Genomic DNA, 27,065 nt, shown 5'->3' with positions numbered 1-27,065 from the left:
ATTCAGAGCTAAGAGCCAGCTGAAGGACTTGAACATAGGCCCAATGTGCTCCCTATATGGGAAAGGCAAGCAGCCACACACTGTATTCCAAACCATCCTGTTAAATGGTCACATACCTATATATCCTACTAGACTCTATGGAAACAAACAAAACCAGAATGAAAATGTAGAAATCTTACAGATCAGTAGATGTACTCTGAGCTTTTGAAAATGAGACCACTTGGGTTAAACTGGGTTAACTTCATAATTTTGGTGGAGCAGGGAGGGAACTTTAGCCTTAAACTCTTTGGTTTATTATTGTATCTAAGCTCTTGTTTACATTTTTGATGATATGGAGCAGACATGCTCAAGAGGGAATATTGTTCTCTGGTGGGGTCTTTACATGGTTTTGTATAACAGAGTAAAGATTTTACTTAGTTTGTTTAAATTGTTCTGTTAACTGGAGAAGGGTGACATTTTTTTGGAAGAAAAGCTTTTCCTCCAAAAAAATGTTTATTTAAGTCAACCAAAATTATTTGTGATTTGGCTGATATTTATTGGCCAAAATAATTAAACTTTCAAACATTTCAGAAGTTTAAATGTTTTGATTTGTCATTAACTTGAACTGTTTTGCTTCCTGTTTTACTAAGGACTTTTTAAAAATAAAAATGCTCTTATTCAGCTCTCCATTAAATCCATTTTTGGTGGTGGTGAGGATTTTACAATGACTTAATTCATTTAATCTTCTTCACTACTTCCTCCAGTTTAGGGAGCTATCTATCAAAACCAAAAGCTTATTGTCTTAGCACCTCTGCCATTCAGGCAGTCAGGGATAACGATTTGTCCTGCTTCCTGCAATTCAAAAATGCCTTCCTAGTGAGACTTGCTGCTTCAAAGCATTAACACTCCTTAATCCAGCTGATCCACAAATGGGGAGTTCTGAGGCAAAGTGACAATGCTCAAAATGTTCAAGGAGCTTATGATCATTGCATGTGCACTATGCTCCAAACCCGGGTGCACAATTTCCTAGGTTTTCCTACAGTTTGGTCTGTTTTTATTTACATGAAACTGTTTGTGTGTTGAGAGCATCTATTATTTCATTAAATATCTCACATGGGAAGTTATTCTTCTTAGTGTCCTCTTGGCTCTACTTCTCATGCCAGAATAGGCAGCCTCTGTCTTGTGAAATGAGGTCATGCTGTTGCCTCCTCCTAGAGCGTCAGTGTTTAAAGTCAGCAGTTACCTTGGAGGTAAAGGCCCTAGTCAGCAGTTTAGAAGGTCAGGCTCACTCTCATAAACCCTTTCTCATGTGACCAAATCTGGATTTGTTGGGTGCTCAGCAGTACAACTTCAGCAGAGGGAAATGACTGGCACTTAACAATGCTGTTATCACTCTCAGGGCTCACCTCTAAACTCGATTTATATTCAACGTATTATTGAATAACGAGTGCCAGAAAAAGATAGAGTTTGCACAGCACTGTGCCAAGTACAAACATGCAAAAGTCTTCACACTACATAATATCTCCTTGATTACTGACGCAAGGCTGAAGGTTCAGCTCACCTTTTTTAGCCAGAAGGTTGTACAGGAAACCTGAGTTAATCCATTAACCACCATGATTCCCAGCTCTTTCCTTGGATTGCCGAATACTCTGACAAATGTTGCCAACATTGTGATAAGACAGAGTGCCATACCGCAGTGGAAACTGTCTGACTGAGCCCCTTTTGTTGTAATACATCCCTTTACTACTTTTCATTCATTGGTCTCTAGGTTAACTGGAACTTAAATTTTCAGGTCATTGATAAAAGGTAGTTTCCTACATTGGTCCAAGATCTGATCCTGTACATTTCATTGAATAGGTCATACAGATTTTACATTCTTCTTGTGTCAAAAACCAACACGTAGCATGAAAAAAACTCAAGCAAAATACCAGGAAACTCACATGGCTACAGCAGTCATTAGCAAGTAAATTCACAGCCTCATGACAGCTCTATCACATTAAATTGACAAGATCTCTTTTCCCTTACATCAAGTCTCTGTCTCAGCCTTTGTGAGCTGGCATTATGTATTTTACTGCAGTTTAATTCCCTCTTGAGTCACACAACAGCTTTTCCAGCATTTTGTTCAGCGAGGCTGACAAGTTCACAGTGATGATTCTACTTGTCTCTGTTTAAACATTGACTCATTATTTATGTTTATACGAATTCCCAAGGGTGTGGGGGACCACTGCATTTAAAATCCAGCCCCTTCTCAGGTAGCTCTTCACGCACTCTTACAATCTAAGTATTGAGACCTATGGCTTAATTTACTTGACTACTGTCTTAATGGAAGGCATTTCACCATTAGCTAGCACAAAAGCACCATTTGCTTGTCTCTTCTATCAGTCAGCTCCAGTATTTGCCTGGCATGAACTTCAGTGCTAAGTCTTTCTGCTTAGCTTCATCCTCTGTGGCTAACCCAGCGGGATTAACAGCTTGAGACATTCAACAGCAAAGCCAGCTGCAAACCCAAGAACCAACTCCCAGCTCCTCATCTTCTTACAGCTACCAGAAGGCAAGACCCTTCTCCAACCATTCTGTGCAGGAGCTCACTGAGAACAAACTCAGCAAGTCCATCTAACTCTGAAGCAGTGTTCTAAAAGCACTCAGGATATTTGCAATGACAGCAACCGCAGCAGGAGGGCTAAGCCTGTGCTTCCTCCATGGAACTTGGGACAAAGTAGTAAACATTCCATCTTCTCACAGGAAGTTTCTCTTCACACTGCTGTTGTTTTGTTCGCCCAAGTTTGAGTGTACTGGATCAAAGGTTCATCTAAACCAGTAAATCTAGTTTTTCCAGAATACGTTCCCAAGATCCAGCCAGTTGCGGCTCAAGGATTTCCTGAGCCAGAAGCAATGTCTTCCTATTAAGACCCCTGGGCAGACTTTTCTTCCTCAAACTTTTGTTGGAACTTTTTAAACTTTGCATACAAACATAGGCATGTATCTTGCAAATTTTCTTGCTTTATATACATTAGTTTAGAGGACACTACATATCATTGATAAGCAAAATGATTATTAGACCAGCTCCTTAATAGGGGCCAAATGGTTACATAAGCAAAATGAATCCAATTAAAAGCCCATTTTTCTCACAACCACAGTCTTCTGAATCACTTATTGTTCAGGCTGAAGTTTTCCATGCCTAAAGAGAAGGTTTTTTTTCTTATCCTCTTCAAGTCAAAGCAAAATCTCTGCAACCTTTTTTAGGTTATGGGAGAGTGATTCTAACCAAACTTTTTCCAGAAGAACTACAGTAAAAACAGATGAAATTCGAAACCTGGCAATGACTGAGTAATCAATGAAAATTAGCGCTCCTGCATGCTTTGAAACGAATTGGCTTAATTTAGCAAAGTTGTGGCTTTTCAAAAACAGTGTATTGCATACTCATGGCTATGATGTTGCCTACAGGTGGACATACTGCAGGGATCAATGACTGCATATACTGATTTCAAAGAGATCCCTATGTTGCTACAGAACCTGTCACTCACTGAAGACACCATGTAGAAGAACAATTCTCTTTTATGGGTATGGTGTTAAAAAATATAATCCAGGGCTTGCTTTCACAAGATCTGAGTTAAGCCAGCCCTTGAACTTCCTTCAACCTCCATCAGGTGTGAGAGAGCCCTGTTCATGCTCAGACTATGGGAACAGGGTAGCAGAGGTAAAAGAGAAGGAATCAATAAACCAGCTATCTTTTCTAAGAGCACTACCGAGTCTGACAGAATCAGCTTCTCACTCATTCCTCCTGGGAAGGAAATCCTTGCAGCAGCTCAGCTTTGTGGGGGAAGGCAGTGGTCCCTTAGCAGGGAGAGACACCCCTGAGATACAAATGGTGGTGACTGGCACCCCATAAGATAGGTCCTACCTCAGATCTCTGATTTCTTGGATGAATGATTTAACTCCTCTGCAGCCAGGGAACAGGATGAGTCCTGGGGGAATGGAGGCAACTGGACATTCCTGCTGTTTCCTGTGTGCTCTGCGGGACACTGACAGTGGCTAGGTCATCTGAGTGTGACCAGTTTCTTTAGGGAGTCAAAAAAGTAGCTAATTGCTTAGCGGCACATCTCCAGAGGTACCCATTGCCTCTGTAAGGAATTCACCGATGGAGGCAAGGCAAGAACATTGGTAGGGCCAAACAATTATAAAATTGATAGGATAGTGACCAAGTTAGGCTATTTGAACTACCCCCTATGCTTTTTGGAGTGAAGATTTCGTTTAGTGGTGGCCACATCTGATTAAAGTTTGCTTGTGCTTGAATCAGTATAAGAAAATGTGGAAGACAACATCCAGCAAAGCAACAAAAAAACCCCAGCTCCAGCTTTACCCAATGATGTTTTTTAAGAGTTCTCCTGAAATATCTCCTTATACCTAGGCACCACTCATTTGCACATCTTTGTTTACTTTACATGAAAAAATGGTTCCCACAATGTCTTAAAAGGTTTCACTTCTGGAATTAACCTTCAAAGAAATTCTTATGAAGCAATATCCGCCATGTCAATTTATAGCTCTTTAAAATAAGAGTACTCTTCTGGGACTAATTTCCTTGGACAACTAATTAGAAGAGCAACCCTTTTTTGACAGAATGTATAAATGTAAGAATAAAGCAAGATAATGCCATTCTGACTCATCTGAATATTGCTGTTGTGCTTTTTTTCCTATTTTTAAAGCCTTCATAGCACTTGGACGATGCATGACAGATTACTACCTTGAATTTACGCACCACCAGGAAACACTATTATCCAGCAGGCAATACTGAAACATAGAACACTAGAAGTTATTTATATGATTTAAACTTACTGTACATTCTTTTTTTTTCTTTCCTCAAGAGCTCATCTGTTCTTCTAGTTTATTATATTTATCTGTTTTGTCCTTCATCAAAGCACACAATGCCAAGTTTTGAGCCCTTTGAGAAAATGAAGGGCACAAAAAAGGTTGGTCAGCTAGTATTCCACAGAATATTATGCAAGAACATCATGCTAGAATCACTTTTAATACTAAAAATACTATAATGGATGACCTGGGGCAGGGTTAGTTATGAAGAAAAGAAAAATTCTTAAATTCTGTAAAATCTTAGGTTATGACTGCTTTACAAACTTGAACCCTTCTGCAAAGGTGCAGCTAAAACTGAATAAAACCTGTTAATATAAATCCAAAGATAAATAATCCATGACACCTCTGATTTATTTCAAAAATGCAGAATTACTTTCAATTAATTTTGGCTGTATTCCAGACCAAAGTATAATAAGCATCCAGTACAAAATAAGCAACAACAAAAAAAATTAATGTTGAATTAATCAACCTCTAATTACCAGTGTAGGAAGGACTGGAATACTCTGAAACATCTCAACATAGGCAAGACAGACCCAAGCCAGACCCAAGAAAAGAGTCAGCTTTGAAATCCTTTGGCAACATAATACAGTTGTTTCTGTTAGAAACCCTAAATTACCTTTTCTTTTCTGGGCTCCCAATCCCACTAGTTGAGTTCTTCATTTTTGTCACTTGCCATAGAAAGACTTTGATCATGTGCTAAATGGTTTTACAGTAAGTGGGTAGGACTGCAAGTTGCAAGATACAGAATAAGGAATTTATCCTCAAGAGTCTCTCTCATTTTGGTGGGTTGCCTTTGATTCTGTAAAGACCGGATTACAACTTTAAAGTCCATCCTAGCAGTGGGTGGATCACCTCAGGAACCCATCAGAGAACAAAGTACATTCCAAAGACAGAAACTGCACGACCTGGCTTAAAACTCTGAGCTGCAATTCAGGGACTTGACCAAAAAAAGAAACCTGACACTTGGGCCAAGCCGTCCGACAACCACAGAATTTGGGAGAGCATTCAGCTTGCTTCCTTTTTAATCTGTTTGCCCAGCCTCCAGTTTTCTCCTTCTAGATCACCAGGTTTGTTCTTCAGCAGCCACTGTCAAATAAAGAGTTATTCCTTGAATCGTATTCTGTTTTGCCTAAACTTTGTGCAAATAACAGGAACCATTTAACATTTATGGGAATGTAACAGAGAAAATAATCTGGCCCTCCATTCCTTAGGGCAGCTCAAATACTGAGGATGCTTTTAAAAGTGTTGACATACTTAAAAACTGAGGAATCAGAAGACAAAAGAAGTGAGAGAAGCATTCAAAATGTCTACAATAAAAGAAAGAGAAGGAAATAAGTTAAATATGCATTTTTCCTTCAGTGAAAGCCAGCAGGGAATTCTTGAAATTCTTCGAGCTACATTGAGCTACATCTTCTAGATCTGAAACTGCACAAGGATTTAAGCACAAGCTTCCAAAGGCATTTCAACCTCTGGCAATTTCTGCTCCCACAGGCAGGCTATGTCTTTTCTTCTTCCTCCTCTATATCTTCTACAGTGTTTTCATTGAAGTTGTTTCTGACTTGTAAACCTGGTTTCTGAGTAGTGAGTTTTGTGATAATCATTAAGTGATAGGTTTATTGTGGAGGGAAGCATGAAATTACTTAATTTTTATGTTGTGAGCACTCTTCCACATATCTAAGAGAATCATCCTGTGTGAGAATTACTGCTAGAGCCCCAGGGAAGAATTGGATTCAACTGTGTTATTCCCAGATGGCTAAATTACGGTTTGATACTTACAGATATCGAAAAGAGGGAAACCTTGTGGGTGATGTCAAGAAGGAGAAAATAAGTCAGGGGGAAGAAAAAGACTGGTACTTCTCTCTCCTGTGCCCTACCACAGAAACGGGCCCTGGAATGAAGGTCATTTAGGGAAGGGAAATGTTTGTACTGTGCTTGTATTGATGCACTCAGATCAAGAGGAACACCCATAGGAAAAAAAAAAAACAATTACTCCACCAAGAATTCATTTAAACAACAACAAAACCTCTTGAGAAATTTCCTGGGAAGGAGATACTACTGTTATATTTAGGGTGTTTCCTCCTAAATTTCCACACAAAACCATCCAGATTTCAGCCACTAGTACATAACATCTGATGATTGATCCAGCCCTTGAGGCACAGATGACAATTTGCAAACTTTCAGCAGCCAGGAATCCACCTCAGAATCCAGCTGGGAGTTTCATTTGCACAGAGGACTCAGACCCCATTCCCTGCAAGCAGGGTGCCACTTTCCCCAAGTGGACTCCTCTTCCCACAAATAAACCATGAATTTCCCCTTTGGAATTGTCCTGCTCTGAAGACATCAATAAGATTAATGACCCTCTTATGTCACAAATAAGAGATATAATTAATTCAATAAAAAAGCCAGGAAGCTCTTCCTTCCTCACTGTCAATGTTAAAAAAAAGAAAAAAGTCTGTGACTGATCATGAGATACTCCCCTTTAAGTAGTGTGTTAAAAGTTCTGTAAATCCTTTTTAGAGGTTTCTAAATGCATTATTTATAAGTTCCTTCCCTCTCCCAGAATTCTTTATAGTTGGAATTGTAGCATTAATAAAGCTTGGCTTTACAGGCAGAGACAGAAATAGGAACAATAAAACTTTAAAACTTACTAAAATATTTTACAAATAAGCTGCTGTAAAATATCAGGCATCTACAGAGCACAATGTGGTGTGAAATTCTCTAAAGACCTTATTGTTGCTTCTTGGAGATGACCTGAATAACTCACAGCATCTTCAGTCAGAAATCGTGCATTTTCCAAATACAGGCTGTGGAACTTTTTCAGACCACATTCTAAAAATGTTACAATCTTTGTATATATCCACTATACATAACTTTCTTACTTCCCCATCCCTAAAATGGAGTGAGATGATTCAGTAATGCAACATTTAATAGAAAAATATGTTTTCAGTCATCTGACCACAGCTCCCTAATTTGAGTTCAATTCCCAAAACAATTTTTGGTAGGAAGAGATATTGTAGGGGGGAAACAGAAGTGGGGAAAGAGAAAAGGAAAAAGAGGTAGATTTGCAAAACTGGAAGCTTAAATAAAATGTGTCTGCCTCTGAATTTTCATGCATTATTTATTAAATGTGATAATCTCAACTGCATTTCAACATACCTTGATTAAAATTCAAACAAAACATTTTTAAATATTTGAATCCCTGGGCAAATTTTGAAACAACTCTATTGATCCAAAATTCACATCAAGAAATGGCAGTTCTAGATAGCCTAATGGATTAAACAGAGCTCTATGAGTTATCGTGCCTTTAAGAGTACTGAAGCCTGTGCCAATACTCACAATCCTGGACACCACAATCGCAGTACATTCTCTTCTGTATTTGCATTCATGTTTTATACAACTTTTTCAAACTCTAGTATTTCTTTTCTCTGTGCAAATCAAGGCAAATTCTGCCTTCATATACAACTGTGTGAAGCACTATTAATTCAAATGTGTTCAATACATCTTTCTGGTTTGTCCTACTGAAGAAACATGAAGAACCTCCAACATTAATTAGGAATGAGAAGCACTATCCAGTTCATTAGTAAGTGAATGGAATGGTGATGTTACTAAAGTCAGAGAACACACACGAGGATGAATACAGCTGAATTAAAAGCTGGGGTATTTTGCATTAAAGAATCAAATAAGAATTGGCTATAAGTGCTTCAGGTCTACGAATATTTAACTGCAATAATTTTTGGTATTTCAACATGCTGAAAAAATAAGATCTGATGAGAGCCACAAAAATTATTCAAGGACTAGAGAAAATGACTCATGGCGGGACAGTAGAAAAGGTCAATATTTTCAATAGGTTAAAAAACAAAACAAAACAAAGCAAACAAACAAACAAAAACAACAAACAAACAAACAAAAAAACCACAACCAAACCCACAACATTTAAATAGATTTGGTTACAGTGAGAAATCATATCAGAAATTCAGGTGCTCCTTAATCTAGAGTAGAACATTGTCTTATAAGAATATCAATAGCTGGAAGGTAAAGTTTGACAAATTCGTATATGAAATTAATCCAAATTCCCTCTTATAAACTGACCAAACTTTATTCAAATCAGGTTTGTTTCTGTCATTGTCCCTATCGGAAAATATTTAACAATCCAGAAAAATCTATCTGTGAAAAACAACCCAGAAAAATCTGTCTCTACCAGTGACCTTGCTCCAGCTCTGTTCTTCCCTTTTTAAAGATCACCCCTTGCTCCCTCTCAGCTAAAGCTCTCCCCACCAGACCTATCCATCTGACAATCTACTCTGCAATAAAGATATAACATTGTCACTCTAGAATTAACTCTTACTTGGCACTGTGTCAAATGTTTTTCTGAAACTGCAATACCTGAATTCCATTGAATTAGTCTATTGAGTTATCACCTCAAAGACTGCGGGGTTTGGGCAAATGAGCTACCCTGACACCCCTGCACAATACTATTGCATCTGTGTGCCATGAAGCTGATTCTAGTCCAACAGAGGTCACCATTTGAGGGTTGTGTAACTCAAACTGCTTTCCCCCTCTTTGCTAGGGAAACCCCAACATGATTTTCTAGTGGCATTCTCTCACCCCTTCCCTGATGAATTATTTAAATGCCATGCCACACCATGCTGTTGGCCATGTTAACTCCACCCACACTCTCTCAAAATCTTGGGCCAAGGACTATTCTTTCCCCTCTGTTTGAGCTCATTAATATCTTTGAGGTACATTTTCACTTTATGCATGGTCTCTTTTCCTTCCCTGCCCTTAACTATTAGCTCTGTTCTGTCATTCATCCCATGGTCAACATCATCACTAGTTTTACTGCAAATTAAGGTTAAAAATGTTTTCACTTGAGCCAGGAGAGATTTTTTTCAGGGGTCCTACTTATTTTCTTGCTTTTTATGAGCAACGAACCCTTGGGAGTTTGCCATCCTTACACTTTCCTTCTTGCAATCCTTACACTTTGTCCCCTTTAAAACACAAACAGTCTCCACTGGACAGTCCATGCCCTGTTTTCTTTGCCCTGAATAATCTTTGCTATCCAAACAGTTCCAGATAACATTCACATCTTTGGCTTGATACAATTCTAAACTTCTTCAGCGTTCAGACTGCTGGGTCCCAATGTCTTCACCACTCTATTTAGGAATGTTTGCTCTTTGAAGTCAGTAATCCAATAATTTAGCTTGCATGACACAGAAGGGAATATGATCAAAGCTATTTCGGGTAGTGTAGCTATGTCAGTATGATGTTCCACTTGAACTAATATACTTTGAATGAGTTAGCTGGAGTTAACCATGTGGCAGTACAGCCTCAGATATTCAAATCAGCCCATTCAGAACTAATTTGGTTCTCTTTGCTGGCTAGATACCGTTGTGTAGACATAATTTTTAGTTACAGACCTATTTCTTTCATTTATCTGAACAAGTTGTGTTTTTTTGTTTGTTTGTTTGTTTTAATTAAACAAAACTAACTTTTGATAGCAGATACAAGCTTGTTTTCTACAGTCAAGTCTTCCATAGTGTATTAATTACTAGTCAAAATAAAAATTAATATAGATCACCTTTTGTCATTTACTGTGTGAATACATGTTTTAGCTCTACATGGTCCTAGCATGATTGGTAATACCTGTTGACCAGCCAGGTATGTATTAACACAGAGAAACATCCCAGCAGTATAATTGCAGAAAATCCTATGTGTCCATATACATCTGTGTCTAAGCCAACCTTAGAGATTACACCAGGCTCTCTAACCAACCAAAACCAGAAAGATCTCTTTGGCTGCCTTCTCCCGGAGTGACAAGAATTCAAAACAGCTTTATTTTTGCTGTCCCTTCCCACTTCTTTACAGCCTACCACATCGGTAATGTACGGTGCTATCGCATCACCTTTTGCCTTCGGTTCTGCTCTCCCTGGACAGCACAGATTTTTTTTTTTTTTTTTTTTTAATACTCATGTTGCAGTTGTAGTTATTATACTTGAGTTTACATCGTGCATGAGCAGTTGAAGCTTCACCATGCTGCAGAGTATCTTGTTAAGAAACACACAGGAACCTCAGTTGTCCCCGTCTAACCTCATTCAATATCATACCTGACCTTTCATCACCCACTGCATCATCTACCTGATCACTATTCTTGGTGGTAACACTTCTTTCTTACCATAACAGAGTAACAGAATAGTTTAGGTCAGAAAGGACCTCTTGAAGTCTAGGATTCAACCTCCTGCTCAGAGCAGTGAGAGCTTCAACTTTATTTCAGTTTGATCAGGGCCTCATTCAGCTTTGCAGACATCCAAATCTCTTGTACATTCCCCTTGTGTCTGTGACTCCTTTCTCCCTTATCTCCTCCCCACTCACCTGATTGTTCTCTTCCATGTAACAGAACCAAGCTTGAGAAATAGTGTCCTCCATGACCTATACACTGTCATCCCCTATCCTTTTTTCCTTCTTGACAGACCAGCAGAAGTCTGTTGAAGGTCATCTAGGCTGCAAGTCTTGAAGCCTCAACCTCTCATGACTATCCTTGACAGACTCCAGCAGTTTATTTTGTTGTAAGACAGAAGGTGAGCAAAGGAAGCTTTTTTGTTTTTCACAGGTTATTTCTCACTGTCAGGTTTTTAACATGTAATTCTGTCCCTGGCAGGCAGCACAACACTGTCTCCTGGACCAGCTGAGCTGGCAGGTACTTAGTTCCTCTTAACAGGGAGTCCTTACTAACAGAGATCTGCTCCATGTCTGTATGTATCTTTGCTCTTCCTTTGAACTGCAGTTTATTCCATCTTCTCTTCTGTGTCAGACTTTCACGTCACTCTCTTTGGTCATTGCTGAGACTCACAACAGCTTAGGAGATACATGCAGTAGAAAAATGTACACACGTTTCAGAAGCATGTAATTAGCAGTCACAGAAAACACCTTAGAATCATAGAATCATTTTGGTTGGAAAAGACCCTTAAAATCATCAAGTCCACCGATTAACCTAGCACTGCCAAGTCCACCTGTAACCCATGTCCCTAAAAACCTCATCTATGTGTCTTTTAAACACCTCCAGATTATTCATAATTACTTTCTCTCTTAAAAAGAATACCCCCAAATCTATATTTTTTCTTATTTATTTGAGGCTTTTTTTTTTAATTAGGCAACTCAGTGGGTGTTGGGTTTGATTGTGTTCTACCAGTCCCCACTATTGCCACAAAGCATCACTGATTCTGCCATAAGATTGTTAAAAAACAAAAGAGCTGTAACAAAGCACTAGCAGCTCTACAAAGGACTAGCAGCTCTACATTCCCCAAAGCACTAGGTAGCAGTCTTAACTAGCACAAGATCTTCCTAAGCAGTTAATGTCTCAAGCAGGCAGATGAAGCGGATGTGCCTTTTACTCAGTCTGTTTTAAAATTCAATTATCAAGATGTCCTCTTTGCTTCATCATTTCATCTTTACACTACTTGCAGTAATCAAATTTCCTTGTTGCTCTTTGTTTCTATGATACAAACATCACAACTTAAGTCACAGAATACGTCATTAAACTGGTTTACATCCAGAAACTGTTGGTAAGAGGAGGCTTGTGTTACTAAACCCTCATTTAGATCTAATTATAATGATGGAACATACCACATTCTTTTAATAGGAAACACTCGCATTTTGGCTTCACACCTTAACTGATTAGGGATCAGAATCCACAATTTTCAGCTATTAAAACTAAGTTACGAGAAACATATGAGGGATAGAAATGGTGGACACTAGAACATTTCAAGATACCGAGGAACATTTCATCAAGATCTGGAGGAAAAGCGGGCGACTTCAAACATATAATTGATCAAGCACAGTGTATGACATTCCGCAACAATGTTACATGTAGTTTTCTGCAATTCTGCTGCCAAAGAACAGAGTAGGCTGCTGAAACTTACCCATCTCTACCCATTGAATGTGTGACCAGCCAATGCCACAAGATGCTCCATTAGTGTGACAGGTGCCAAAATTCAAAGTAAAAAAGCTACATGACTGCAGAGTTCAGCTTAAAATTGAAATAACACATGCACCTCACAAAGAATCCCACAAAAACCCGCAAAATCCCAACAATCCACACCCCCCCCAATCCCAACAAGCCACTCAACAAGCCCCAAAACCTTCCTGGCTATCTTAATGTTTAGAGTTATTTGGATCATTTTGAAGACTAATTCTACCCAGCACTTGACCTCAGGTGAAGTGCTTACAAGACAAATACAAGTAAAGAAATCCTTATCTGAAAGCACAATTATTCTGTACATTCAGCAAAAGCAGTAGCAAATCTGGCAGCAGGCTGTAGTTTACATTAAAGTAGGATGAGGAAACACTAAGTGACCTTCCCCTTACAGACCTTCTCAGGCTTCCCTAAAAGTCTCTTCAAAATAAGTACATAAAGCAAGGCTTGCATCAATCACCATGAAGTGCGGAGGAACCTCCCTTCGAAATCCTCCCCCGCCCCACCCCATGCTGGTTCTACTCTCTTTTCCAATCTCTTGATTTCCCTTCTTTTAATGCTCCTTCCTGCTGGTTTACAGCCCCACACACCAGGGAGCTAGCACTTCGCTGCCAGGGACTCTTGTTACAGTATCAGGGAGGCACACATGTTGTCCATTTCTTCCAGGTGCGTTTTTTATTCAAGTCCCACTGAAATCAGTGGAAGAAGTCTTGGGGTGTTGGATCAGAACCCAGTATTTTCAAACCCTTTGAAACTAAACGAACCCTAAGTTTGTTAAAAGGGAGATGCTGGAAATGAGTCTACACCCAGCTAGATGGGGCTTGAGACAGGAATTTCTGAGGTCAATACAAGCAAGCTTGACTTGCTACTCATTTCTTTCGGTTATGGCACCAGTTACACCATTTTAGAAACTCTTCTGAATTTCCCATTTGAAAGTTTTCAATGAAACGCACAAATAACAGCAAGGTATTCCTCCAGGTTGGACTAGTGAGTGGGCATCATCTAACCCCATCCATTCTCAAATGTCACCTGTATATAACAGCTACTGTTGGCTGAGCAGCTGGCACAATCAACAGCTCAGCTCTCATTTTCTGAGAGCTTTTCACAGTCAGTTAACATGCAGCTTTAGGGAAGGTGATCAGGATTGTTTTAAATACTCTAAGCTTCAAAGAAAGTGTTAAACTTAGTGGACAGGGTGACATGGCCCTGGCTGACAGTTTTAAGTGTAGTCTGTAGTGCAGCAATCCCTTGATTTGAACAGAATATTGAAGAGATTCAAGTTCTCTAACTGTAATGAGATTTTCAACTGATGTTTTGAATCCCATGGTGGATCACTTCAGTCCTTTACCATGACATCTGCATTGCCATGCATATGGTTTGGCACCTAATGCTTCATCTGGCACAGGACTTGTTTGGATCAGTCAAACATTTATACAGTAATGAGGCAGCAACTTTGATTTTTGTGACTATTATCTGCTAAAGGATTTGGTATTTTTTACATAGCTCAAGTAATTCATATGTGTCAAGAAACAGAACCATTTCACACTTCCAGCCTACCCTTACGCCCCTATGTATTCCTCACAGATGCTCTTCTATTAAGTTTTATATATTTCAGAAGAAAAGCATCTGCATTTTATGAGGAATAGCCCTAGCAGCAATGTAGAGTCCAAGTCTAAACCAGAAACTTTTAGATCTTCAGTTTTCCTTTCTATAAGGCCCCCTTTCTTAGGCATCTATGTTTTTTTCCAATGTTTTTAAAATGTTGTATTTATGCCGGAATTTTCAAAGCCACCAAGAGAATTTGGATGCCAGACTGCATCTCTTTTTAATGAAATCTGAACATCCAAATCTATACACATATTGAATACATGTTAGACTTTGTATACGTGCTAGAGAACAGCTAGCAGAGCTAGCAGCTATGCAACACCCAAAAGTATACTCAATTTGATTCTGTAACACCTTAGTTATTCCAACCAGATCATCTACAGGGAACTAAGCCACATATTGGTCTATGGTTGGTTCTGCTGTGCCAGATACTATGAGAAAGAACCTGCAAAGCCACTTCATTTGCAAAGGAAGTAAAATTCTAAATATAAATCTCCCAGCACAGTATATTCAATTGCGAAGTCACAACTGCCTCCTATTCCAATTATCATTTTTACAGGATTTTAGGGAACACCACCTTCCATTCTCAGCCAACCATTGTCAGTTCCCTCCCTGCAAGGATCCCCCTGTGCCCTCACCCCCAGTGGGCTGGTTTTCAAGGAGCAATGTAGTCAGCACGCACTGGAAGGAGGTCTAATCCCAATGGCCATGCACAGTTACTTACACAATACTTACAATGGCCAATTGGATTGCCAATTGGCCTTTGACTCCATGAGCTGTGGAAGTACAAAGCCACATGAGCACAATCAGCAGTCTGGTGTTAGCTAATATTCTAGTCACACTTTTTGTCAGGTCAGCGTTTTTGGCTTACAGGTCTCCGAAAGAGAGAAAAGCTTTGTCAGGAAGCTACATGTTAGTTTAAGAAAACAAGTGACATACAGAGCAGAGAACTGATGGCAACCAAATATAAATGATAGTAGGAACTGGCAGTGCAATGGACTTAGTAACAAGGGTTCATTTTTATCAGAACTATTTTTATCTAAAACTGCTTTAGAAACAAGTCCTGTCTTCAGCTGAAGATAAAGCACAAACTAAACATGGACTTCCATAGGTAACTAGTGGTTTTAGTATCATTTTCGAAAAAAGGTATATATATTTTTATAATCCGTACATGATGGATTCTCTAAAAATATTAAGGTTTTTCCTCTTCGCACAGGAATCTGCTCGAACATCAATTTAATGATACCTACTGGTAGATGGAATTTTGATATCCATTTGGTAGTGATTTACACCAGTGTTTTCAATGCTGCCAATGAGCAAATCCAGAAGGCAGGCAGCCAAAATTCCAGAAGAGACAACTGTCTTTTATTTTATAGCTTATGCCTTTTGAGCTTACTATGAGTTTCCACTAACAAGTTCTGTACCTCCTCCAAAGTGCTAAAACTGGTGTGCAGAACTGCAAAGTAACACAGCCTCTTTGAGGCAAGCTAATATTAAACTCATGGTAAATTATAGAAGCTATACTGTTTTACTTAGGGATAAAAACAGTATAGCTTAAAAGAACTATACACGATTTATTGCAGATGCTTGTTTCAATAGTTGCATTTTTAAGCTTGACTATATAAAAACCAACAATATGTCAGCTAATTTTTGTTTCCCATTTGATACAGAATGAACAAATACAAAAGAAACAAGGAAAAGATTGCTTTAACGCTTAAGAGCAGCACAAAGTATGCATCGGTTATCTCATGCACTTGATAAATAGGATGCAAGTCATACTTAATCCTTCCAGAAAGGCAATGGAAACAAGCTGCATTTGAAGGAGCAAAAAGGGCAGAAATGGATTCAGGGTTTGCTCGCTTTTCAAGCAGAACTATAGGAAGAGGGTGCACATTGGCATGAGGTCAAAATTTATTCTTCCACTGATCACCTGTTCCAAAGACGACCCCTATCAGGATAGCATGTGCTCATGGCTCCTCAGAGCAATAGCTGCCACTTGACCATGACCACCTGAAATGAAAATTACATTAGCTAAAATGTCGACTATACAAAAAAGGTAGTTCTGCATGCCAGGTGTGCCTCCTGAATCTATAACTGAACAGAACTGAACACTACAAAGAACACCTCACATTCTATTAGAAATTACTTTACAAGTCAAGACATGTAAGTCAAAAAAATCAAACAGGCTGTAGATAGCATAATGTTAACAGGTGGAAAATAATCCCTTCCCTTTTGATAAATGTTAGCCTTCTATAATAGAAAAAGTATGTAAAAGTAAGTTTTAAAACATACATTATTTGAGCAATGAATTTATACATGTTGATACCATGGCGTCACATTATAGTCGCTTTTTAGGTACAAAAATTTCTCACTGAAATGCCATTCAAAAATTGATGTTGGCCATTCAGTTGCAAAAACCAAGAAGCCAGAGCAAGTTATTTTGAAAGGTTGTGAATTAATCTTGAAATTTCAAAAACCATGTATGCAGTCTGTAGCAACATAAAATGCAAAATCAAACTCTGCCTTCCTCGGATACATGGCCAAAAAGTTTATCACACAGCCGTGAGATGGCAAATCTAATAGCTCAATTCATTCTGTAATTATGGCCTTAAACTAATACTCCATGTTCAGATATGAACTGGGAATGATTCCTCTCCTTTGCTTTCATCTCCCTAGCACAGGTTTTTGTCTGACTATAAAACTCATCTCTCAGTTTTCTTTTCCAGTAACATTTGCCTGCCCCAATGAATTCCTAAGCTACATCTCGTTTCACACTCCATGGCAGTATGAAGAACAAATGCCAGCTCTAAAAGAATCACTCTCGCATAGCAGCATGGGTACCTGTTGTATGTTAGTACAATGCAGGTGTAGCCTTAGTAACAGGATCTTATTCAAAGACAGTTTATGAGTCCAGAGGTTGCAACCAGAGAGGATCTTGACATATGTGACCAAGAAAATTACAAAAGCTGCTACACACGATGTTGTTCCCACAAGACCACTTGATCTAACAGCATTGTATGCTTTTCCTCCACTTGTTATGACCTGTACAATAAACAACTCTGTACACATCCAATTTGTAACAGATTCCCAGGCACCAATTAGACCCCTCTCTATACACCAGTTCTAATACACGTGATGCAAAAGAACAAAAGACTTGTAAACATACGCTGAAGAGAGAACAGAGTTACTCCACATGTTTTTTCACTGTATTTTATTGATCCGATACAATATACAAGCATACACAGCAGTATAGGCGTGTGTATGCATCTGGATATACATACATGCACAAAATGCCATATGTATGATACATACAACAAACAAGGCCAGATTATCTGGTCTTGCAAGAGATATTCCCAGCACAGGACCAAAGATCAGGGTGGAGGCACACAAACCCTTCAGACCTACAATACTGGCCATCCCTACTGCTGCCTGGGCATGAGGCCAGCTTCTGTAATAGGACAGAAAGACAACAGGTGTTTATTTTAGCTCTAGTAATAGAGAAAATCATTGCTTTTATCTTACCACTGGCTATTCAGTTTTCCGAGGGACCTTATGAGTCATCCATTACTATTCAGATAATCAGGAGTTGCTGGCTTTACACCAGGAGATAAATGAAAGGTGCACAGAAACTGCCAGCTGGGATTCCACAGCATGAAGATAGCTAACGAAGCCCATCAAGGAGCCATTGCAGATGATGAAACTGCACCAGGCCTAAATGGCCATTGGGACCCATGGGCTAAGATGTGGGAAGCCTAGGCAGACACTTGAGAAAGAGCTGGATAGAAATCCTTGCTTTATTCTTTGCCCAGCCCAATTCTGCCGTACTCACATATCCCTCTAGCATCCTCTTCTAATAACAACCACAATCGTGGTCAGAACCCACCAGCATGCTAATAAAGTTTTTCCACAGTAAAGAATTACTACCATTAATTTGTTATTGACATATTTATGAGGAAAAAAACCCCAGTAAAATCTTTCAAGTTGGTTATCAGGCATCTGGCTGTGTGATTTACACAGGAAACCACAGTTGTTGGGAGCTGAAAGAGGAGAAGCCTCATGGCCTTATAGTGTATTCTGGGAAGAACAAAATGGATAGTTAGCACATTTGTGGCTGGTTTATATTTTAACTTTTTCAGCTCATGGCAACAGAAAGAATACTGGTGATACATCTCTGACAGGCACATTTTGCTTGTTAACAATAACAAACTGTATTTTAAGCCATCTTTTTTCTATAAACTACTGACAGTTAGTAACCTACACCTACACCTGAATTTCTTCCTCTGTTACAAGTTCATTGCTTGGATCAATAAGACACATCTCTATCATTCTCCCACCAGACACTACTGGAGAAGCAGTAGGTGTCTGCATGGTAAGTAAAGAGAGAGAGGGAGAAAAACTAGGGGTCATGGTTGGTGGGGGGTATCCAGGACTATGGATAAGGGGAGAATGAGGGTATTTTTTAAATGCTTGCCCTGATATTACATTTGGTATTCGTGGTGGCACTGTCCTTATGCCAGGCTGAGCTACTGATGTTATCAAGGGAGGAGGGAAAACAAGAGATTTCTTCTCTGTAGGGAAGCTGTGAATATGTATATTTTCATCTCTCAGTTTTGCAATATCATTAAACACTGAAGCAAGAGGTTGAAATCGGGGTTCCCAGCTGCGCACACAGTCCCAGTTATAACAACCTCTGATAGTCTCATCAGAGATGCCAAGAGTTGCAAGTGAATCATATCCAGAGTCCTGCTTATCTGACATCAAGACATATTCTCTTGTGAGGTCTGTCATTATGTCTTTCTCTTTTACTCTGATTTTCTTAAGTGTTTGAGACAACATTTTGTTATGCACGTAGGCTGTCTCACAGGCTTCTTCTCTACCTTCTTCTTTAACGGCCTGCTCATTTTCCTTGCTTTGCACTGTAGCCATGACATCTGTTTCTCCAGACGGACAGGTGAGCTGATCAGACTCTCCTGGGATTCCTGAATCTGGCATCCACGAGCCACACTCACTCAGCACCAAGCTGGCACTCTTTCTGCAAGGACGCTCATTGATCCTTTTGATTTCCTCATCCTCTGTAGTTTCTCCTTCGGCAGAACTATGGCTACTGGAGTCTGAATGCCTGCAGAACACATCAGCATCCTTCCCTTCTCCAATTCCTGCTAAGCTCAGCCACTCTGCCATAATACGCATGGGAAGCATACTGCTCTCAGTACTTTGGATTTTCTGGCAGTCCTTATCTTTGCTGGCTGAATTCACATCACTACCTGAGGAAGATACTGCTTCTCTTTTCACACAAGAGTTCATCAGATCTTTCCGCTTGTGCCTCAGAATAAGTGCAAGAAGGCTGACCACAAGCAGCAGGAACACCATCAAGGAGACTGAACTGCTAACCGTCAGGCTGTATGCTGATACCATGGGATAACTCTCAGGAGAATTGGAAACATTTACCAAAACGCTGCATACTGTGAACTTTGACTCAATTTTGGGGCTATGAGCTCTTACCAACAATTCCAGGGTGTCATCGTTCCCTTTGCTGCCATTTTTTTTTCCATGAACAGTACGAGTTAAATAAATACTACCAGTGGTTTGATTCACATAAAAAAATGGAGAAGTTTTTAGCAGGGAGTAATGAACAACTCCATCCACTCCACCATCGCTGTCTGATGCTGTGACTCTGCCAAGCAACTGGCCTGCTTCATTCTTCTCAGGGAGATTAAAGAGATATTGATCTTGTGTAAACACTGGGTCAAATTCATCTCTCCCTTCAATATCTACCTGAACTGTAAGGGTGGCCACTGAGTCACCTTTGTCTTTTGCTTGTATTATGAGACAGTAGCTATTACGACTTTCATAGTCAAACATTTGCTTTGTATGAATATCTCCTGTCAAAGGATCAATGAAAAACATGTCGTGGTCTCCAGGAGCTTCACGATGAGCCAAACATGAAGACTGGATGGAGTAGGTTACGTGGCCATAGGAGCCTTTATCAAAATCCAGTGCATTAACAGTGCACACAAAAGAAAAGGTAGGTATATTTTCACTCACAATGCAGCTCAGGCTGGGAAACAAAAACAGTGGGGCATAATCATTGTCATCTAAGATGGTAACAAGAACAAGTGAAAAAGCCACGTTTTCTACATCAGCTCCTCCATCTGTGGCTTGGATAATCAAAGAGAATTTCATGGTATCCTCATAATCCAGCTTTTTCATCAAATCCACTGATCCTGTTTTCCCATCCAAGTGAAAATGTCCCCTGTCATTTCCAGAAACGATAGCATAAGTGATCTCTGCATTAGTGCCTGCATCACAATCAGTTGCTGAAACTTCAGTGATGTGACTACCTACAGGGACGCTTTCTTTGACACGAATATGGTATTCTGGGCTGCTAAATACTGGAGGATTATCATCAACATCCAGCACAGTTATGAGCACAGTAGCAGTTGAATTTAAGGAGGGTGTTCCACGATCAGAAGCAAGGAGGACCAAACGGTGAGAAGCAGCCACTTCCCTGTCGAGAACACTGCTCAAAACAAGACTGCCAACAAGTTTGTAGGATGTTTCTGACTCCATAACACTTGCTTCCACAGAGAATAAATTCTCAGCATTACCATCAATAATAGTGTATTCAACGTATGTGTTTTCATGTGTCCAGTCATAATCGATGGCTGAAAATGTGAGAATACTCTCTCCAATGGAGGCATCCTCACTCACGCTGAGATTGTACAGCTCCCTGGTGAACAGAGGGGCATAGTTATTTGCATCTTCTACGTGCACCTCTACAGAGGCAACTGCACTCAGAGTGGGACTGCCACCATCCGTGGCTTCTATCAGGAGCTGGATAATGGAAATCCTTTCCAGGTGAGTCACTGGTCCCACAGTGAACACCGAACCTGAAAATAAAACAGAATTAATAAAACCCCACACTCACTAAGACAAGTAAATGTGATTCCAAAAGCTGAATCTAATCTGTCATATTTGAAAATGATTCAAATGTAATGTCCACACACCCCAAAGTAACTCTAAGAAACCATAGTTAATGCTGCAAAGTCTACCCACAATGATGCAGTATCAAATACAGAGACTGCATTCAGATGAGCAAGAACTTCTCTTTCTCATAGCAGGCTGAACATACCAACTGCAGAAAACAAAAGGCAAAATAAAGCTAAGGGAATTTAGGCTCCTTATTAAAGGTGCTATGCTGTGCAAGTTCATTACTGAAAGTCGTTAGTTCTCATGTTTTGCTTGTGCCCTGATTTTGGCTGGGATACAGTTAGTTCTTTTTCCTAGTAGCTGTGTTTTGCATTTAGTGTGATAAGAAGGTTGATAATACACTGATGTTTTGGTTGTTGCCAAACAATGTTTATATCAAGTCAAGGACTTTTAGCCAGAAGGCTGTAGGTGCACAAGAAGCTGGAGGGAGCATAGTTAGGACAGCTGATCCAGGCTGGCCAAAGAGGTGTTCTATACCATATGATGTCACGCTCAGTAAATAAACTGGTGCTGGTCAGGGGGCAAATACTGCTGCTTGGGAAATGACTGGCTATTGGTGTCGTGGGCAGCGAGCAACTGCATTGTGCATTACTTGTTCTGTATAGACTATTGTTTTTATTATGTTATCTTCCTTTGATGTTCTATTAATCTGTTCTTATCTCAACCCATGGGATTTTTTCCTTCCCCCTCTTTCAACTCTCTGCCCTGTCCCACTTGTGGGGTGTGAGTGAGCAGCTGTGTGGTCCTAGTTGCCAGCTGGGGTTAAAGTAGAACAGCTTGCAATCCAGTAACAGCATTATAGGCATGTTTGCTATTTGGACAGGTTTGCCAGTAAGTTATATAAACACGTTTCATTCAAATTGCTTATCTAAACATGGGAGTTGGACCAGATGATTTTTAAAGGTCCCTTCCAGCCCAAACCATTCTGACTCTTATTTTAATAAGCCATCTACTTCTACTTCACTCTTCACAGTGTATAGCTAAGCACCACAGAGTCAACACTGTGTGACAGTTTTCTGACCACAGTTGAAATCAACCGTTAACCACAGACAGGTTGGTGAATACAGAGCAACAAATGGGTAAAACAGAAAACAGCTTTAACTGGATGAGACGTTAATATTTTCAGTGTTTGTAGTTGCCATCACCCAAACAACACAGTGTTCAAAATTTCACCTCTCATAAACACCCAGCAACAGCAAACAAATCATAGGAAGTTGCTCACTGAACAATAGTTGCATATAATTTTTGCAGTATCTAGTAATCTCTGAGGCTGGTATTAGCAAAAATTGTATGTACACATGTGTACAGAGTGACACACACACAGTTTTCAATCTCACAGAGTGCTGGAACATTAGGCCAGAAAATTTAAAATGGTAAATCTCTTAACTATCTAAGAAAATTATGAACTTTGGAAAGAGTGTTCTCAATTTGGAAAACTTTTAAATTCCATTTAGGACTATAGGATAATGTAAGCTCCATAAATAAGCAACCTTACAAACATACTGCCCACGCTGTAGAGAAGCTCCACTATGATAGGTTCAACTTCTACTAAAAAATAATAAGTATAAACTTCAATTGAATGAAACCTAATACATGAGCTGAAATGTTATGAAACAATGCAAAGCATACAGCAACTTCTCTATTAAATCATGCTAGAGAAGTAGCACCTATAGGATGTTGTGACTACCTGCCTTGTGCGTGGTTCAAGAATAAACTGGGAACTCCAGTTTTTCACGCTTTCAGTTCTTCAGTGATAGTGACAGATTTAGCCAAAACATATAGTGGACTTTAGTCACCAAAGATTTCGAGAATTCAAGTGATCACTGTCAACAGGTGAGGAAGTGCAATATGACACTTGAATTTACACTGAAAAAGCTGAAATGAACAACAATGCTTACAGACTCACCATTCTTGTGATCAACAGCAAATCCCTCAGAGGGAGAGAGGATTTTGTAGGAAACCATTCCATTACGCTCAGAATCCCTATCCACAGCAGAAACGGTCAGAACAGTGGAATCCATAGAAATGAGTTCTGGCATGCTCACCTAACATATAAACCATATAAACCAAAATTACAGGTTTGAAAGAGCTTAATAAAAGATTTTTAACATAAAAAATACCATACCTTCATTTATTATAACTGGGGAAAGAGAACGAAAGAACGAAAGAAGAAAAAAACAAAACAAAAAAAAAACCCAAAACAAACAAAACAAAACAAACACACCAAACACAGTTCCCAGCTTTGGAAAAAGTTTCACCTAGTCATTTTTTTCTGGGACAAAACCATAAAGAGTTGAGCTACTGAAAATGATGCATACAATACAGCTGAAATTAATAGTAAAGTTTATACTGTAGTAAAACCCATCTAGTTCTACATCTAGTGGTAGTTCATTATGACAATGAGTTCATGAATCATTGAATCTCTTTTTTCAATGGTATACTAATGGAAGGAATACCTACAATGGACTGCAACTAAAATTGGCTTTTCTCCTTGCTTTCAGAAACACCTTGATTTTCATACACGGAATACAGTCTGCAGTCCCCATCTGGAATATATGATTGAATATTAAAAAAAAACCCAACACATGTATGTTGAAAATTCCAGTACTAGATCACTTAATCATCACTGGATTATTCCTAGAATTCAGTTTTTCAAATGCTCCCTGTTTTCTTCATATAATCTAGGAAACCATGAAAGTCCTTTCCCTTCTTAAGAGTTCCATTATTTGAACTCCAGATACAGTATTTCTGTGACCAAAGTTTCCTTTCACCTTATAAATCCAATTTCAAATGAACAGTATGATGCAGCAGCTACCTTTGTCATAACTTTAAGTGTTAGTTTAAATCACTTTAACAGAAGGATTATATGTATATAATAGCCATATATATATATATGTATATACATGAAAATATACATGAAAAGTATGAACACGAAAACATATGAGAAGATAATAAGAGGGTAAAAACTACACAATTATGAATAGGGAATTACACATATCATCAACTGAAAAGACGCGGTGTATCTTACTGTCCAGGGAACACATCAAAACATCAGGATTGTGGAGAGAGAAGCTCAGCTGTTTACATCAGCAGTCAATAGAGCTATACTGTTTTGCATCAGTTAATGACCCTGCCTGTAATGTCTGCTTTGATCTACAAAAAAATTCCTAGCACTTGCACAAGTAAGTACTGGCCTAAACTATTCTTCAAAATCAGATACATATGAGAGTTGAGGAAATCTTAAGGTGAGGTCTAAAAAATCATTTGAGCATTAACAGTGCTTTTTTTTATCTTCTTCAGAACTTAGATTTAGGAGTTTAAGTGAGCAATTTACACAAATGCTTACAACTCGGGCACCTGAAAGTTTCAAGGGTGCCTACAGTCTGTCTTGTAGTTTTCCAACTGACTAAACTGCTGCACCTGTACACTCTCAGAAGCTGAAATTTCTTTACTAAACCAAATGTTAAGACTTATTTCTTGACTCAACCTGTCTGAGATCTATAAATGAAGCATTATTAAATATAAGCCTTCTGTGGTGACTCATATTTTTGGCTCTGAGTATATCCACCACACACACAAAAGCATCCAGTCAAGCAAATAGCCCAGTTCACAGCATTGCAGAATGGCTGAAGCTGGCAGGCACCTCTGGAGATTATCTTGTCCAACCCTTGCTCAGACCAGGATCACCTAGAGCAGGGTGAGTTTTGAACATCTTCAGGGCTGGAAACTACACCACCTCTCTGGGCAACTTGCCCCAGTGCTCAGTCACTGTTAGAGTTTTTTGAAAAAAGGTTTTCCTGATGTTTAAACAGAATTTCATGTATTTCAGTTTGTGCCCACTGCCTCTTGCCCTGTCACTGGACACCACAGAGGAGAGTCTGGCTCTGTCTTCTTTACTCCCTCCACCAGTATGTACACACATTGGTATGATCCACCCTGAGCCTACTCTTCTCCAGGCTGAACTATGCATGCTCCAGGCTCTCTTGTGCCTCAGCCCAAGTCCTAAGGAAACAATTCCTCTGGGCAGCCTCACCTTTCCTGTGGCAGCCTTATGGAACCTAACTTCACCTTGAGCTCCAGGGTTTATCGCTCTCTGAACCCTAACCCTAACACCAAGCCATTTCATGTGCTGAGCCTTAGCCCAAGCCCCACAGCCTTAGGGCTGATGAAGCCAGGGAAAACCCTTTTAGTTGCCTACCCTTGAGAGCCTTATGTGCCATATGCTCCAGTTCCTTTAATCAACTTAGTGGCCCATGGTTATCTACAGTAGCAAAACTAGCTTTGTTTTAAAACATTGTTGGACAACTTGACTTCAACAGTCTAGCAGTTCAGATGCTTGTCCAGAAGTCTAAAAGCTACAGTCTATATCCTCCTCAGTCTAGTAGAGGACGTTGAGGAGGCCAAAACTTGTATCTCCCACTCCCTAGATGAGTGCCATTGCTATAAGGCATGGTGACACATTACAAACTATATGCATATAACCTACCATGGGGGCATTTGCTACACACCTCTGTGGAGCTGTATGACTGAAAATGAAGAAATTCATGCCATAGTAATGGGTCCAGAATAAATGTACCAATTTGTTTACTATTGTCTCAGAAGAAGGAACTTCCGAATACTACACTCTGCTCTCCAAACCTTGTTTGGATTATATCCAGTAACTCCTAATGATGAATGCATGGTGTATAGAGTGCAACTATCATTCACACCACTTTCCTTCTGAAGTCAGAAACAATAAACATGAAAACCGAACATTCCCTCAGTCTTTTTAGTAGAACTCCTGGGAAGGGGCTGGGGTTTCCCAGAAGAGCCTTGCTCTTTCTGCTCAGCAGTAGTTTGCAGAGACCTTCCTTCTCAGTGCTCAAATGCATTTTTTAGACAAATATAAACAAGCACTCCTACTACTTATCAGCATACATGGAAAGACATCTTGTTTGTTGTCCATTTGCCATGTTCTCACCTGATACAAATCCTGAGTAAACACTGGTGGATTATCATTGATGTCCACAACATGGATAGTGAGTTCTGCTTCTGTTTGATGTAAAGAATCTGAAACTATGATTCTCAGCTTATACACAGCAGTTTCTTCAAAATCTAATGGTTTCACCACTGTGACCACACCCGTGTGCTGATCAATGGCAAATGTCATTCCAGGGCTATTTTCATAAATAAAACCAAATTGTAGTGCTGGCCTGGAGTCCTCATCACTTGCTGACACCTGAGTCACTACAAAACCAGGTACGGCATCTGTAACAATAATTGTCAAAATAAGTCATAGCTAAAAGATGATGTTACAGTTTCTGAAGATTTTGCCAATTTTGTAAAATTTAATCATAAATATATGTAATCTTTCAGTATTAGCTTTTGCTGTATTTTGACTTTGTATTTAAGAACAAGAGCAATATCCAGAAATGCTATGGAAAGAGTAGTGGATTTCTTCAAATGCATCTGCTTTATCACAATTTTAATTCAGGTTTTCTTTAGACTTTCCCAGATTCAATGTAGCCATAACTGCTTCTTCACCAGTAACAGGAACTTCCATAGTTTTTCACATGCATTTAGGTGACATGAATTTATTGAACGGTGTCAAACCTCCACACAAATATTTAACTGAGGCATCAGAGTTCCCTGGTCTTTGTGGAGCCAGTGATTGCAA

At 39.4% G+C, this 27,065-nt stretch overlaps 1 protein-coding gene across 3 annotated transcripts in view; it reads right to left on the bottom strand.

Annotated features, from left to right (window-relative positions):
* Positions 1–17,602: 17,602 nt before the first annotated feature.
* Positions 17,603–27,065, bottom strand: part of DCHS2 (dachsous cadherin-related 2) — a 115,553-nt gene continuing 106,090 nt past the window's right edge. For 2 of the 3 annotated variants that reach the window (XM_065837872.2, XM_071807773.1), the window contains exons 18-20: positions 26,370–26,656; positions 23,316–23,454; positions 17,603–21,309 (exon numbers count right to left, since the gene is read on the bottom strand). In XM_065837872.2, the coding sequence (XP_065693944.2) occupies positions 18,680–21,309; positions 23,316–23,454; positions 26,370–26,656 (3,056 nt within the window). In that variant the 3' untranslated portion in view covers positions 17,603–18,679. Of the gene's footprint in view, positions 21,310–23,315; positions 23,455–23,832; positions 23,956–26,369; positions 26,657–27,065 lie in introns of those variants that run through there. The other variant, XM_071807774.1, reaches the window with a different exon arrangement.

The sequence above is a fragment of the Patagioenas fasciata genome, chromosome 4 (genome assembly GCF_037038585.1).
Source record: "Patagioenas fasciata isolate bPatFas1 chromosome 4, bPatFas1.hap1, whole genome shotgun sequence".
NCBI lineage: Eukaryota > Metazoa > Chordata > Aves > Columbiformes > Columbidae > Patagioenas > Patagioenas fasciata.
The sequence above is the reverse complement of the archived record's forward strand: the minus strand, read 5'-3'. Positions and strand labels throughout refer to the sequence as shown.